The sequence below is a fragment of the Corylus avellana genome, chromosome 10 (assembly GCF_965113065.1).
Source record: "Corylus avellana chromosome 10, dhCorAvel1.hap1.2, whole genome shotgun sequence".
NCBI lineage: Eukaryota > Viridiplantae > Streptophyta > Magnoliopsida > Fagales > Betulaceae > Corylus > Corylus avellana.
This window is the reverse complement of record NC_142499.1, coordinates 2,094,363-2,105,492: the sequence shown is the minus strand read 5'-3', so window position 1 is coordinate 2,105,492 and position 11,130 is coordinate 2,094,363. Positions and strand designations below refer to the sequence as shown.

Sequence of the window (11,130 nt, the reverse complement as noted above, 5' to 3'; positions counted from 1 at the left end):
ATAATAATGCTTAGGAACAAAATAAAGGAAGTAACATTCCACGTTACTTTAAGAAGGTGCATTAAGTTGCTTCTGGACAAAAGATGAACCAAAATAAGACCGTGATTTTTTCCAGCAAAAATACGCCTCTAGCCGACAGAACTCAGATTGTGGAGTTTGCTAGGATCCCTGCCACGCAACAATATGATACTTACTTGGGTCTTCTCGCCTTGGTGGGAAAGTCGAGAACAGTTGCATTTCGAAGTATAATTGAACGGGTGCGGAAACGCCTACATGATTGGAAACTAAAATTCCTATTCCAAGCGGGCGGAAAATTTTATTAAAGGCGGTGGTCCAAGCCATACCAACTTATTGCATGAGCGTTTTTTGTCTACCGAAATCATTATGCTCAAAGATCAACTCACTTATGCAAAAGTTTTGGTGAGGTCAAAAGAATAAAGAGAATCAGATTTTTTGGATGAGTTGGAATCGTATGGGGATGTCAAGCGGCAGGGAGGAATGGGGTTTAAAGATTTCACAAGTTTTAACAAGCCCTCTTGGCAAAACAATGTTGGAGGATGTGGAAGATGCTAGATAGCCTCATTGCTAAGATAATGAAAGCCAAATATTTCCCAAATTGCACAATCCTAGAAGCCCAACGAGGGAAATGATTTTTGTTTGCGTGGTGGAGTATTCAAGCTCATGTGATTTGCTCCGGAAGGGGTTAGTTTGGAGAGTTGGTAACGGAGAAAATATTTGCATTTGGCAAGATAGGTGGATCCCGAAATTCTCCACGTTTAAGATACATTCCCAGCCACGTGGGCTTGATCCCACAGCCAAGGTAAGCAGCCTAATAGATGGAGAAACGAAGTGGTGGAATACGGCATTGGTGGAACAATTATTTTCCCAAGATGAAGCAAAGCTCATACTGTCTATCCCCATTAGCTGTACAAATCAAGCAGATGTACTCAAGTGGAGGGGTACAGCTAAGGGAATTTTCTCTATGGTAGTGCATACCATATGCAAAATGAGGTTGAAATGGCGGGGCAAGCAACGGGCTCATCTCACAATCCACTTAGTGTGGTGTGGGAGAGATTGTGGAAATTGCCTATACCGAATTCTGAGAAGAATTTCTTGTGGAGAGCATGTCACAGTATTTTACCCACCCGAGCAAATCTTTTCAGAAGGAAAATCATTGAAGATCCGAAGTGCCCAATCTGTGAACAAGAAGAGGAGACGATTGTGCATATTTTGTGGCTTTTTCCTTCTGCAATGGATGTCTAGAGCGAAGGGGCAAAAAATTTCCAGAAATGTTCATACAGGGAGCAAAACTTCCTCCATTTAGTTGAGAAGATGATAAAGCGCTGTGACGATGAGGAGTTTTTGCAGTTTGTGGGTATAGCAAGGAGGCTTTGGTTAAGGCAGAATAATTTGGTGTGTGGTGGCAAATTCTGGCACCCGACAGAGGTTGTTCGTCATATGCAATTAGCCCGTTTAGATTACAAAGCAGCGCATGCAGTGGAATCCACAACACCAGTAGTATGTCGCCAGGACCAGTGGATGGCTCCTCCCATAGGCTGGATCATGGCAAATTGGGAAGCTTCAATTGATCATACAAGTGGGAGCTAGGGTCTAGGGGTGATAGTACGTAACCACGAAGGGGAATTACTTGCACGAAATGTTCTTACAAGTGGGGATTTTTGGAACCCATTGATGTCGAAGCCCTTGCTACTATGGAAGCAACTCAAATTTGTTGTGAGCTTGGGTATGACTGGGTAAAATTCGTGGGAGATGCGAAATTAATAGTGGAGGCGGTAAACTCTGATGAGCAGGATTGGAGTAAAAAGGGACACATAATTGATGCTATACGTTCAAACGTTAGAACCTTCTCTCATTGGACATTTTCCCATATTAACAGGGATGCAAACCAGGTAGCTCATGAGCTTGTTAGATTAGCAACTAAACAGAACAAGGATGTGCTGTGGTTCTCTAATCCACCCACTTGTATTCAGAAACTTATTGTTTATGGGAAATCTGAACTCCTTACTTGAGTTTTAATAAAGAGACTACTTTATCAACAAAAAGGTGCATTGATATTATGCACTTAATAGGAACAAAATAAAAGGGTGCTAGTATGGTCATTGTCGGGTTTTAGAAATCGTTTTGTGTTGAAATATAGGTATAAGATTATAAAGATTAACCATAACATTTAATTAAACGTATCAAATATTTTAATTATAACTTACTAATTTTACATAGAGTTGGTAATAGATCCTGCCCAAATTAGAGTCTATGAATTGGGGTGAGGGAAGCAGAAATTCCGAATAGTCAACTAAATACAATGGTAATGTCATCAATACCCCTCTTGGACCACTAAATTGAATATTGATTAGATGTAGTACTATATAGTGTCTACCCCACCCCCCACTTTAGCCTCTACAACAAGGAACATGATCCTCTTCAGTCTATTATGGACCAGAGAATATCAAGTTCATAACTAAGAATTCTTTTAAAAAATCTTATGGCTATAAATGAGATACATATCCCACTAATAAAAATAATAATAAAATATTATTTTAAATTTTAAAAAAAAATTAATAAAAAAATAAGAAAAAGAAAGGGGTGGCTAGCCACCTCTATTTTGAGCCTAATTAATCGAGCTTGGATAGAAGTAGAGTCGCAACTCCATAAAAAAAAAATAATAAATAAAAAAGTACAAAATTGCCCTTATTGCAAGTTGGCTCAATCAAACAAGATTGCATTTTCAATCAATCGAACTCAATCACAAATCGCTTGATCAAATATCAATCGAACTCTGAAATTATCTACGCCTAGTAATCAAGCGCAACCCTCATACAAACTTTGCGGTAATTGCTGAATTACAAGAACCCCTTACTTGACACTGTTCCTCCACTCAAACTTCTCTGTGAAGCTATCTATATATATAATTGTACCTTTAGGTCAAATTTTCCATTAAAAACTCAAGTTCACAATAACACAGACCCACCAAAAGAAAGAAAGATAAAAGGAAAAGAAAAATGGCCACTGATAATGTGAGGTATTCTCTCGATCTTTTGGGTCTGATGAATGATATTTGATTGATATTCTGATTAGTGACTAGTGAGGATTTAAATTTTCAGGCTCAATTACCCACAAAGCCACAATCAAGAAAAGAACTTGCATGCATGTGATAAGGCTCATGGGGTGTCGGTAGCCAATTATTTTTTATAACAAATTAAAAATAAATAAATAAATAAAAAGATAGCCTAGAGGGTGCTTCGATTCCATAAGTTCAATATACTAATAAGCATGATAATACTGCTTATTAATTAAGTAGGGATCGAGGGATCCCTTTTATTATACAAAATGCCATGGTATATATATATATATATATATGAAACACACATATATGATCTAGTTTTGCATTTTAACTTTCTCGATCATACTCTTACTATCCAACCCTTTGCTATAAAAATTCTCATTATATTCCTTCACGGTAAAGTTCCGATAGATAGCCGGCTTTTCTTGTGACAACAACTCCGGCAAAGGTCCATAGCAATAATCATCATTCCCTTTGTTTACGTTAAAAAACATAATAACTGAAATTCGTGCTTTTTTATAAGAATTAGCCCGCACGCAGTGCTGTACACTTTTGTACTCTCCATTAGAGATTATCTGCAAATAATTAAATCAAAATCGAATTAAGAGTGACAACTAATTGACAAATATAGAATACATAGTTTAGTGCGTTTTACCTGAAGAAAGTCTCCAACGTTAACAATCAAACCTCCAGGCACAGGATCAACGTTCACCCACTCGTCCCCATGCTTCACTTGCAACCCAGGCACGTCGTTCTGCATCAGAACCGTCACCACACCCGGATCAGTATGCGGTGTAATCCCCACCGTCAGATCTGGCTGAGGACAATACGGATAACAAATACCCACAAAGACACTCTCATCCACAAACTTCAACTCCTTCAACTTCCCAGCCTCCAACCCCAACCCTTGAGACAGCAACTCCATCAAAGTCTCTGCCACCTCGGTTGCACGCTTAGCCCATGCTACCGCCTCCTTCCTACAAACCTCCGGTATATCCTCCACTTTCGGTGGCGTTGGAGCCATCCATACCTGCAAATAGTCGTGCCACGCAGCTGCGTTGGCTCTGTACAAGTCGTTGTTGCTCGCGTACAAAACCTCCTGCCTCTCGCTTCGCTTGTAGTACTTGCTTTTCACCTCGTGGGGTTGCTCGTGAAAAGTTTTGATGGCGTTGATGGTCTCCTCCATTGCTGGCACGGGAGCTCCATGGTTGATCACCTGGAAGAAGCCCCATGTTGCGGCCGCCTCTTTCACTTGTTCGACGATTTTGCGTCGGTGAGCGGCGGAGTTGACACCGGAGAGGTCGATGACGGGAATGCTTGCGCATGTTGAGGAAGATTTGAGGTCGGAGAGGGTTTCGGGAGGGTGGACGAAAAACCGGGGTATGGAAGTGATGCCGGAATCGGAGAGGCCCTTCACGCCAATCTTGGACTCGTCGAACTCCTTGAGCTCCTTCTTGCGGTCGTAGCCGGAGGCTGCATCAATGGTTGCCATGTTTCTTTAGCGATTTGAGTTTCAGAAAATCTGGGTTGCGTCAAATGCTTGGTGCATTTTAAGAATATTTCAGCATTAGTTTCCGTGTCGAGTTGGATAGTGTTGACTTATAGGTATAGAAATATATAAGTTAACAATAACATATAATTAAACGATCAAAATTTTTAATTTAATTTTATTAATTTTATATTGAATTTGTATGGTCGTCAAAAATTGCTAGCATTATAAAAATGTGGGTCACTGAATGGATTATACGGATGGGTTGAGGACCACTTATTAGATATTAGGTGAGCTTCATGATCTACAAATGGATTAAAGGCCGTAGCTTTATGTCTATATCAATCTCTCACACAGAGTCAATTACTGTTTGTCTCCCCCACAGGTTTTTGGATGGTGATTGATGATGACAATTATGCCTCTGCCTAGCTACAACTACTGAGATCCATTTCGCTCATAATTCAAAATTTATGAACCAAAGCCTCCTTTTTTACTCATCTATTTACTTGATTTATAGAAAACAAAAGAAGAAAAAAAAAAAAATTTAGAGAAATTTTCTCAATTCCTTAAACAGCCATCAAAAACATGCCCGATTGCAAATGAAACAGCCCCATGCACAGAAATTGTGTCCAAAATGATTGTCTATGCTAACAGAAAACAGCAAGCAGGGAAATCAAGACATGTCATCGGTATGACATGAAATTGTGTGGGCTTATATTAGAAGTGATAATTTTTTACACAATTCGTAAATCAGATATGAATTAATACGAAATTAAAGGGATATAATTGATAAGTTTGACTTGTTTAATTAAATGTGTTGGGTTAGTGTTGGCCTATATAATTTTATATTCATGTTTCGACATGATTCGACCTAGCACGCAATATAATGACAAATAATGTTTGACATAACTCGTGAACTAGATACAAAATTAAAGAGTTATAATTAAAAGATTTCACATGTTTAATTAAATGGCCGGGCTAAATTGGTTAAACTACATAATTTTATAAACATGTTTTGACACAATTCGAACCCAACAAATAAACACAAATTGCCGCCCTAACTTATACCATTTCATGTACTCTGCGATTGTAGGCCCAAAACCTTTAGTAGGCTATATTGATGGTCAATAAAAAGGCATGATAATTAATTGCTATACCCCCTCCTTTGTTAGAGCATATTATGGAGTTTAAGAATAATAATTACAATTAATGAATATTATTGAGTTACACTTGAAAATTATAACCGAGTTACAATTTAAGTCTAATTATAATTAAAGACTATCAATAATTACAATTGATGAATATTACTGTGTCACTTGAGACTTGAAAATTATCATTGAATTACTTTTGAAGTTTATCAATTAAAGACTATCTCCTATCCTTAAAATTTTATCATGTAAGAATATAGGTCATAGACCATTTATTTCCGTATGGCATTATTACTTTCTATATGATATTAGAGCTATAGTAGTTATCGCATTATTAGTTGGCACTAAAGCCGAATAAAAGAATATTGTTATAAATGAGACTCACAAATTAAGGTACCCGGCCCATTCAAGTTATTGCCATTTTTAAGATGACCTGTAAAGCATATAAACACATCTAAATCCCGCTAGTTGGTCAATGTGGGACCAAATCCATTTTCTATATCTATGCAATATCAAAGAAAAAAGAATAATTTAAAAGGGTTTTTTTTTTAAAAAAAAAAAAAAAAAAAACTTAAAAGAAAAGTTGGGTTAAAGTTTGGTTTAAGTTGTGCCCTTATCATTTTCCATCTAAAAGAAAGCGACACTAAAGCTAAATAGAAGAAGATAACCATAATTAAGGAGGACTCATCCATATCTTTAATATTATGTTAAATCACAAGACACAAATTATCCTAAAAAATTAAATTCATAGAAGAAAATGAGAATTTAGCATTCAAAATCCTTGACATAATTTTTTATTTTTTTTGGCATCTCCAAATGCTTATTCATCACTAACTTCTATGGGGATAGTTACACAACTCCCACCTCCCCATGCGACAGGCCCACAATAACCATAACTCCCACTAATTTGCCCATTTGTAGGGGATTTTTTTTTTTTTTTTTTTTTTTTCTCAAAAAAAAATTCATACAAGAAAAGGGGAAAAAATATTCAAACTAGTGATCGCTGCTTCATGAGATGTGGTACAAAGTTGATTAAGCTACTCCTTATAGTTTCTAAAGGTGTTGGCCGACACGCGATGATGATGATGATGGCATTTTGCACTACTTTGGAGCAAGATGCAAGTGCCTCAAGAATAAAGGGAAGGAATTCTTGGATTAAAGTAATTCATATCTCAAGCTCCGTTACCTTAGAATTAACGAAAGCTTTGCCTAAAGAGTAGAGATCAAATAGTTGGTTGCATGCACTAACCCAGATCCACTTCTATATAGGGATAAATAAACCTCTTTAATTAAGAATAGAGTTGATGGATTGGTCGGTCCCGCTGTCCTTATTGAACTTAAATAGAAGTAGAGCCACGACTCTTTTTTTTTTAAAAAAAAAAAAATGGTAAAAAATTACCCTTATTTACAAGTTTGCTCCATTCAACAAAAGAATGCATTTTCTATCGACGAACGGACCCGCCAAAAGAGTAAAGATGAAAGAAAAGAAAAATGCGCATTGATCAATTAATGTTACGTATATATTCTCTCTCTTTTGGGTCTGATGAATGATATTATAATATTTTACTTGAATAGTTCATTGATATTCTCAATTTCTCATGCTCAATACCCACAAGCCCACAATCGATCAAGAAGCGAGAACTCGTGACAAGGCTTATAGCCAAAGGGGGTCGGTAGCATTACACTATATATCATGGCGGCCAATTTCTTATAACAAATTAAAAATAAATAAAAAGACATCCCATAGGGTGCTTTCATTAGTTCCATGTACTAATAAGCATGATTATTAACAATGCTGATTAATTAAATAGGGATCGATGGAGGCCATCCCTTTTATTATACAAAATGCCATGATATATATATGCTAATTTTGTATTGTAATTTTCTTGATCATACTCTTACTATCCAATCCTTTGCAATAAAAATTCTCTAAATATTCCTGCATGGTGAATTTCATATAGATAGCTAGCTTTTCCGATGACAACAACTCCGGCAAAGGTCTATAATAGCAATCTTTCCCTTTTTCTACGTTGAAAAACATGACGATAGAGATTCGTGCTTCCTTATAAGAATTAGCTAGCACACACGATGTTGTACACTTTTGTACTCTCCATTTGAGATTATCTACAAATAAGAAAGATAAAACAAAATTCGATTAAACAACTTAACAAAATTTTAGGATGACAGACTATATAGTATAACTTTACCTAAAGAAAGTCTCCAACGTTAATAATTAAACCTCCAGGCACCGGATTTACATTCACCCACTCATCCCCATGCTTCACTTGCAACCTAGGCACGTGGTTCTGCAGCAGAACCGTCACCACACCCGGATCAGTATGCGATGTAATCCCCACCGTCAGATCTGACTGAGGACAGTACGGATAACAATGACCCACAAAAGCCCTTGAATCGGAGCACTTTAACTCCTTCAACTTCCCAGCCTCCAACCCCAACCCTTGTGACAACAACTCCATCACAGTCTCTGCCACCTCGATTGCACGCTTATCCCATGCTACCATCTCCTTCCTACAAACCTCCAGTATATCCTCCGCTTTCGGTGGCGTTGGAGCCGTCCACGCCTGCAATGAGTCGTGCCACGCAGCCGCGTTGGCTCGGTACAAGTCGTTGTTGCTCGCGTACATCATGCCCTGCCCCTCATCTCTCTTGTAGTACTTGCTTTTCACCTCGTGGGGTTGCTCGTGAAATGCTTTGATGGCGTTGATGGTCTCCTCCAGTTTTGGCACGGGAGCGCCATGGTTGATCACCTGGAAGAAGCCCCATGTTGTGGCCGCCTCTTTCACTTGTTCGACGATTTTGCGGCCATGAGTGGCGGAGTTTACACCGGAGAAGTCGATGACGGGGATGCTCGCGCATGTGGAGGAAGATTTGAGGTCGGAGAGGGTTTCGGGAGGGTGGACGAAGAACCGAGGGATGGAAGTGACGCCGGAATCGGAGAGGCCCTTCACCCCAATCTTAGACTCATCGAACTCCTTCATGCGGTCATAGCCGGAGGCTGCATCAATGCCTACCATGTTTTTTAACATGGTGATTTTGAGTTTCAGAAAATATGGGTTGTGCGCGTTAGATTAGATGATTCAGATGATTGGTTTGGTTGAAAATATGGGTTGTGCAAGTAGTGGGCATAAATGATGGCCGCAGGAGGCATCCATATTAGGGTTGGTTTGTGATTGGGTTTGGGAAGTTTAAAAGTATTTTTAACATTTTAAAAATTTATTTGAAAAAACAAATACAAGTTTGATAAAAAAAAAAAAATTCAAAGCGCTTTTAAATGTCAAAAAGCCTAAAAATGACCAAAACACACTTTAAAAAAAAAAATAATAATAAAGATTTTGTTCAAAGGTAAAAACACTATTTTACTTTATATTTCTCAAACGCAATCTCAAACATACCCTTAGAGGATTTCTAGCAACTTAACTAAATTATTATTATTATTATTATTATTATTATTTATGAGTCAAATTATTCAAAATTACAAAAATATTTCTCCAACCAACTCAGCAAAATAGTAATTTTGGTTTGGTGGATAAACAACCCTCACTATTTCCCAGCAAATGAATAAAAAGTAATATTACTTTTCTCTCTCCCTCCTTATTCTTTGAAAAAAGTTAGAAAAAAATAAAGAAATATTTAAAAAATAATATTTATATTAAATAATAAAAATTGATAGGTAAAATGGTGGGGTTGCTAGGGGGGCATTAAAAAAATTGATAATATATATATATATATATATATATTGATTATTTTGATGAGTAAAATTTGATCAATATGATAATAATGCTTAGGAACAAAATAAAAGGGTGCTAGGATGGTCATTGTTGGGTTTTGAAATATAGATATAAAATTATAAAAATTAACCATAACATTTAATTAAAAGTATCAAATTTTTCAATTATAACTTAGTAATTTTATGTAGAGTTGGTAATAGATCCGGCCCAAATTAGAGTGTATGAAACTACTATGAATTGGGGTGAGGGAAGCAGAAATTCAGAATAGTCAACTAAATACAATAGTAATGTCATCAATACCCCTCTCGGACCACTGAATTGAATACTGATCAGATAAGTACTATACAGTGTCTACCTCACCCCCCACTCTAGCCTCTAGGACAACTGGACAAGGCCATAGCCATTAACTATGTCTCTCTCACACAAGGACTGTTTTTGTCTCTAGCTCTCACTGATTTTTGGGGAAATCGGCGTTCCTTAAACAGGCAACTAAAACACGTCTGCCTGCAAATGAAGGACCCACTCCGAAAAATTGAAAATAGAGTTACAAACTCATTTATGTGACTACAATAATGTCCAACAAAATCATAAACGTGCATTGTCTATAGACCATATGCTAACAGAAAACAACAAACAGAGAAATCAGCAACGTGGGACATGCACGTACGTACCAAGTTATTCATGAATTGATCCATGTCTCTCATTTTATCTCTTGCTCTTTAAGTTAGGCCACTTCTTCAAAGTTCAAATGAAATATAGGTGAAATGCATGTATTCCACTAAAACAATAATTGTGTTGATCTCCAAATGCCCACATATACATCACTAACTTCTGTGGGGATAACACGTGCGTACAACTCCACCTCCTCCTGGGCTCCCCATTGCCACAGGTCCACTAATTTGCCCATTTGTGGTTTCTAAAGGTGTTGGCTGACAAGCGATGATGATTGGATTAACGTATGCAGTACGTGGCATGCAGTAACCCATCCACTTCTATATAGGATATAAATAAACCTCTTAATTAAGAATTAAATAATTAGCTAGAAGGGCTAGCTTGTATATTTATGATGCAAGAGCTTGGCCGAGTGATCAGCTAAATTTGCAAGCACATGAAAAACTCCAAAAATTGGAGAAAAACTGAAAGAAAAATATCATTTTGGAGTGTTCTTTATTGATAAAATTGAAATATATAAATTTATAGTCGGTTTGACCATCCTAATTCATCGAGTTTAGATAAAAGTAGAGTTGCAACTTCACAAACACTACAAAAAAAAGCTCATTTCTTCACGTGTCAAACAGTAACATTTTTTTGGCACGTCAGTAAATGCTGACGTGTTAAAAGCAGCACGTCAATAAATTATTTACTGACGTGTTAAAAGGTACACGTCAATATTTACTGACGTGTTGAAAACAACACGTCAGTATTTACTGACGTGTCACTTTGGCACGTCAGTAAATTTGAACCAAATTTAAATGTGACATCATTTTAAAATTAATAAATAATTGGCTGATTATTTACTGACGTGTCAAATACTGACACGTCAATATTTATTGACGTGTCAATTTGACACGTCAAGAATTGTTGACGTGTCAAAATGACACGTCAACAATTCTTGACGTGTCATTTTGACACGTCAACAATTCTTGACGTGTCAAATTGACACGT

The 11,130-nt window shown here is 37.1% G+C and overlaps 3 protein-coding genes across 4 annotated transcripts; 1 reads left to right on the top strand and 2 right to left on the bottom strand.

The window, feature by feature from the left end:
- Positions 1 to 1,017: 1,017 nt before the first annotated feature.
- Positions 1,018 to 1,608, top strand: LOC148583239 (uncharacterized). Its single transcript, XM_088511036.1, has 2 exons — positions 1,018 to 1,221; positions 1,264 to 1,608. The coding sequence occupies exons 1-2, from the start codon at positions 1,018 to 1,020 to the stop codon at positions 1,606 to 1,608; spliced, it is 549 nt and encodes a 182-aa protein (XP_088367162.1).
- A 1,148-nt stretch (positions 1,609 to 2,756) lies between these two features.
- On the bottom strand, positions 2,757 to 4,670 carry LOC132192102 (1-aminocyclopropane-1-carboxylate oxidase homolog 4). Its single transcript, XM_059607318.2, has 2 exons — positions 3,735 to 4,670; positions 2,757 to 3,654 (listed from the first exon to the last, which is right to left on the bottom strand). The coding sequence occupies exons 1-2, from the start codon at positions 4,569 to 4,571 to the stop codon at positions 3,394 to 3,396; spliced, it is 1,098 nt and encodes a 365-aa protein (XP_059463301.2). The 5' UTR covers positions 4,572 to 4,670; the 3' UTR covers positions 2,757 to 3,393.
- Positions 4,671 to 7,447: 2,777 nt separating this feature from the next.
- Positions 7,448 to 8,873, bottom strand: LOC132161670 (1-aminocyclopropane-1-carboxylate oxidase homolog 1-like). 2 transcript variants are annotated; one of them, XM_059571840.2, is made up of 2 exons: positions 7,956 to 8,873; positions 7,448 to 7,840 (listed from the first exon to the last, which is right to left on the bottom strand). In XM_059571840.2, exons 1-2 carry the CDS (start codon positions 8,761 to 8,763, stop codon positions 7,581 to 7,583), a joined length of 1,068 nt encoding a protein of 355 aa, XP_059427823.2. In that variant the 5' UTR covers positions 8,764 to 8,873; the 3' UTR covers positions 7,448 to 7,580. The 2 variants fall into 2 exon arrangements, with proteins under 2 accessions (XP_059427823.2, XP_059427824.2); XM_059571841.2 differs by having other exon boundaries at positions 7,716 to 7,840; positions 7,924 to 8,873.
- Positions 8,874 to 11,130: the final 2,257 nt, after the last annotated feature.

What these genes read in the sequence shown, in the direction of transcription:
- LOC132161670 (XM_059571840.2), bottom strand. Translation starts at nt 8,763, where the DNA reads ATGTTAAAAAACATGGTAGGCATTGATGCAGCCTCCGGCTATGACCGC. An exon ending in TGTAAATCCGGTGCCTGGAG is followed by an intron (nt 7,841 to 7,955) that starts GTTTAATTATTA and finishes TCTTATTTGTAG; the next exon opens with ATAATCTCAAATGGAGAGTA.
- LOC132192102 (XM_059607318.2), bottom strand. Translation starts at nt 4,571, where the DNA reads ATGGCAACCATTGATGCAGCCTCCGGCTACGACCGCAAGAAGGAGCTC. An exon ending in ACGTTGGAGACTTTCTTCAG is followed by an intron (nt 3,655 to 3,734) that starts GTAAAACGCACT and finishes AATTATTTGCAG; the next exon opens with ATAATCTCTAATGGAGAGTA.
- LOC148583239 (XM_088511036.1), top strand. Translation starts at nt 1,018, where the DNA reads ATGGCGGGGCAAGCAACGGGCTCATCTCACAATCCACTTAGTGTGGTG. An exon ending in AACAAGAAGAGGAGACGATT is followed by an intron (nt 1,222 to 1,263) that starts GTGCATATTTTG and finishes ATGGATGTCTAG; the next exon opens with AGCGAAGGGGCAAAAAATTT.